The sequence below is a fragment of the Laetiporus sulphureus genome (genome assembly GCF_001632365.1).
Source record: "Laetiporus sulphureus 93-53 unplaced genomic scaffold LAESUscaffold_203, whole genome shotgun sequence".
NCBI classification, from domain to species: Eukaryota; Fungi; Basidiomycota; class Agaricomycetes; order Polyporales; family Laetiporaceae; genus Laetiporus; species Laetiporus sulphureus.
In genome coordinates, this window is record NW_024468712.1 from 146 (window position 1) to 3,513 (window position 3,368).

The following is a 3,368-nucleotide window of genomic DNA, read 5'->3' on the forward strand; positions in this document are numbered from 1 at the left end:
CATGGTGGAGGGGATCTCGTGGTGTCTTTCGTTGCGGGAGGGTAGGTGGGCCCCGAGTTGAGGTAGCAATACCCTCCTCCGGCGGCAAGGAGCGTCGCGCTAGAGACGACGGCAAGGGTCCTGCGCGAGAAGAGGGCGCGACGGAGCGCACCCGTCTTGGACATGGAAGTGTACCTCAGTGAGGAGGTGGTTGTTGCTGGCAAGAGCGATTGCCAGGCTCATCTCAAAAAATCAGAAAGGGGTGCGCGGTCGAGTGGGTCATTCGAGATTCAAGCTCCCGCCACCAGCGCGCCTGTCCGCTGGGTTAATCACGGCCTGTGGCTAATACGGTAAGCGCTGGGACGCGTCAGTGGCCACATTAAGATCAGGCTGTTGTCGGTGCAAACTATATGCTACGTTGTCCAGATTTAATTGGCAAAGCTTGAGATGATTCTCAGACATAGGAGAATGGGTAGAAACATATTTAACTGGCACAGTATGACGAACTTGATAATGAATATGTGATGGTGATCAGAGTTTGTGAGGACATATGGCACTGCACGGGTCGGTCATAACAAATGCTGGTAGTACAGACATTGGAACACCTAGCGATACATCTCGACGGATGATGCGGAGCCACAACAGTACCATCCGCCGTTAACATAGAGAATGCAGTCCAGAAATGGATGAGAGTTCAGATCAGTAAGGGCAATTTGCAAGGTAGATACTTGAGAGAATGCATCAGTCGACGTCCGTTGCTCAGAGCTGCTGCGCGAGCTGCTTCGAGCGGCGAATCTCCTGCGCATCGCTCTACGCAATGCACGGCCCTCGAGCCACGCGTTGCGGAACTCGAGGCGCCGCGTGCGCTCCGCCTCGATCTCCAAGCATGCCGCAAGGTGTTCCGCCGTGTGTCTAACTCGCAACTTCACGAGCTGCAGCTTCTCACGCGAAAGCTATCCGAGCAGAGGTTATGCGACAGTTCCACATCAGACCAAGAGCGTTCACGCACCTCCAGTCTCCGGACGATATCCGAAAACTTCGTCCAGAATGCCCTGAGCTTGTCCACGCAGTCCGCCAGCCGATGAATTCGCGGCGGACGCCGGCGCATCTGATCCGTAAACATATAGAACGTGTTCAGGTTCCTGTGCAAGATATAAATCGCATGAGTCGCTCAATCAAATGAAGGCCTAGCGCAGGGGCATCCCACCGCTTCAGAGAGGACACGATCTGCCAATGCTTATCGAATCAGGCCCGCAAGTCCTGCGACTCCCCGACGCCCTGTTCCTCAGGCGTTTTCCTCAGCTCTTCCTGAATCGCACCCAACACCGATTCAAGGGATGCGCATAGGTCTCTGATCGCCTGTGGGTCCTTCAGGAGGCTGCACGAGCAGAGCGACTAGGGGCCCGGATTCATACAGTGGCTGGTGCTCTTGGTTTGAACGACACTTACCATGGCAGCAGCGCGAACCGCATCGCGGCACTCCCGCCCGCGCTCGACGAGGCCACCAACAGCGAGCGCCTTGCGAGGGCTCGTCTGGGCCTGCAGCGGAGACTGACTGTCATCGTCTTCGTCCGGCCACATGAACTCGGTAGGCGGCGAGAGTGGCACGTACGGCGCACGGGGCATCGGCGGAGGGCCGGCACCGTCGTATTCATCCAATGTCAGCACCTCTGAGTACGTGGGCGGCTCTTCCACGCGCGTGACTGCAGAATGGAGCGCGTCCTGCGACCCGCCCCTGGTCGAACGAAGGACAACCGGAATGGCAGGTGACGCCGTTAGCGGCGTTCTGCGAAACGCGAGGCATGAGAGAAGCTAGCGGATGAGACGTAGCACGAGAGACTTGCTTGCGCCTCTGGAGGATCTCATAGGACAAAAGCGACGTGCCCGGGCGGCCCTCGGACGAGCCGACGCTCGTGATCGTCGTCGGCGAGACCGAGACGTAGCGCGACGCGGAGAAGACACGCGCGGGCCCGCGAAGGAGAAGCGCGTGAGGTCGGATGACGCGCTGTCGTCGGTGGTTGTTGACGGACGCATCGGTACAGGTGAAGGAACAGACAGAGGGAGAGGGGGAGTGGAGGAGGGGCGAGCTTGCGCAGCCGGCTTGAGAGGATAAGAGAGGGCGGGAACGACGCACCGGTCTGGCTTTCCGTTTCATATATGAGCCCCAATGCATCACCGGCAGCGTCCCCTGCCCCGACGCCCTCCGCACACCGATCACGACCCGGAGAATCCAGCTGATCATGCGGAGAATGCGGGCGTGTTCACGGAAGAGACCGCCAGTCTCTAAATTGAGTGCGTAGAAATGAGATAGAAAGAACTGAAGAGGTGCGCATAGCTACTCACTATTGTTGACCATCGCCACATACTCTTCCTCTGTCGGGCACTGGAGCGAGTCGCGCCATAATAGTTCGAGGCCTTGACCACGATGCAGAGACAACAACTCCGCTAACGACAGGCAACCATCAGAGTAAGTATGCGACCCACCGTATGAAGCAACCTACCAGTGACAATACGATCCAACTCCCTGAATGGGATCAGACGCTTCACCGCAGAATCCGCTTCACTTTGGAAGTTAGGCCCGAGCCCGATCGCAACGAGAAGAGCTCTTGATAAACAAGAAAGTACGCGTAACTAGCTGAGTTGATAGTTTGTGGTATGCCGTAGATCTTGTGCGATGCTATCGGGTAATACTGGTCAGACAGGCTGAGACCCGAGCGGCATACAGGACGCGACATCTCACAGCAGACTGGACGTGTGCAGCATGCTGATCACTTTTGAGATCACAGCGAGCCTATCCTGCGGCACCTGGAGCCACACGTTGAATGCTTCGAGCAAGGCCTGAAGAGCGAGTCAACGAATCGATGCAGCATACAATCCGGTAGACCTACCATCTCGTTCCTCTTTGACCACGGCTGCGCTTCTGACAGTATGTGTAGAGCGTCGAACTGAACATTCTCGTCGGATGCCATCGAAACTTAACTTGATTTCCGGTGCGTGCAGGTGAGAGCAAAGCACTGCCAGCGTGCTGCGCGCGAAATGACGGAAAGAAATAAGCTGATTGCGCATTTTAACAGAAACGCTCCATATACAGGAATATTTGGATGAACAGCCGGGTATCTTACGGAAGAACATAGAAAGGTACGACAGCTCATAGGATTGTGGCTTACCGTCTGAATCGCAGCTTGCTAAGTTCGCTCGTTCTGGAACGGGTACTGCGAGCGCACGTTGAGAAGCAGCTGCACTGCGCAGCTATCCAGTATTCTTGTGATAAGAACGATATTAAGAGGGTAGGAAATGAAGTAGGCGTAGATAGGACTGTTGCTCGATACAAGTTGAATGATCTGGAGCAAGGTGTAACTCACAGCCACAACCGCGATCATCGTATGCAC

General features: G+C 55.9%; 1 protein-coding gene across 1 annotated transcript; it reads right to left on the minus strand.

Annotated features, from left to right (window-relative positions):
• Nucleotides 1-425: 425 nt before the first annotated feature.
• Nucleotides 426-1,122, minus strand: LAESUDRAFT_733082 (uncharacterized protein; the record flags this gene model as incomplete). The annotated part of the gene is made up of 2 exons (XM_040910386.1): nucleotides 989-1,122; nucleotides 426-932 (listed from the first exon to the last, which is right to left on the minus strand). Coding segments are annotated over exons 1-2 (320 nt in total), but the record flags the coding sequence as incomplete, so codon positions are not given.
• Nucleotides 1,123-3,368: the final 2,246 nt, after the last annotated feature.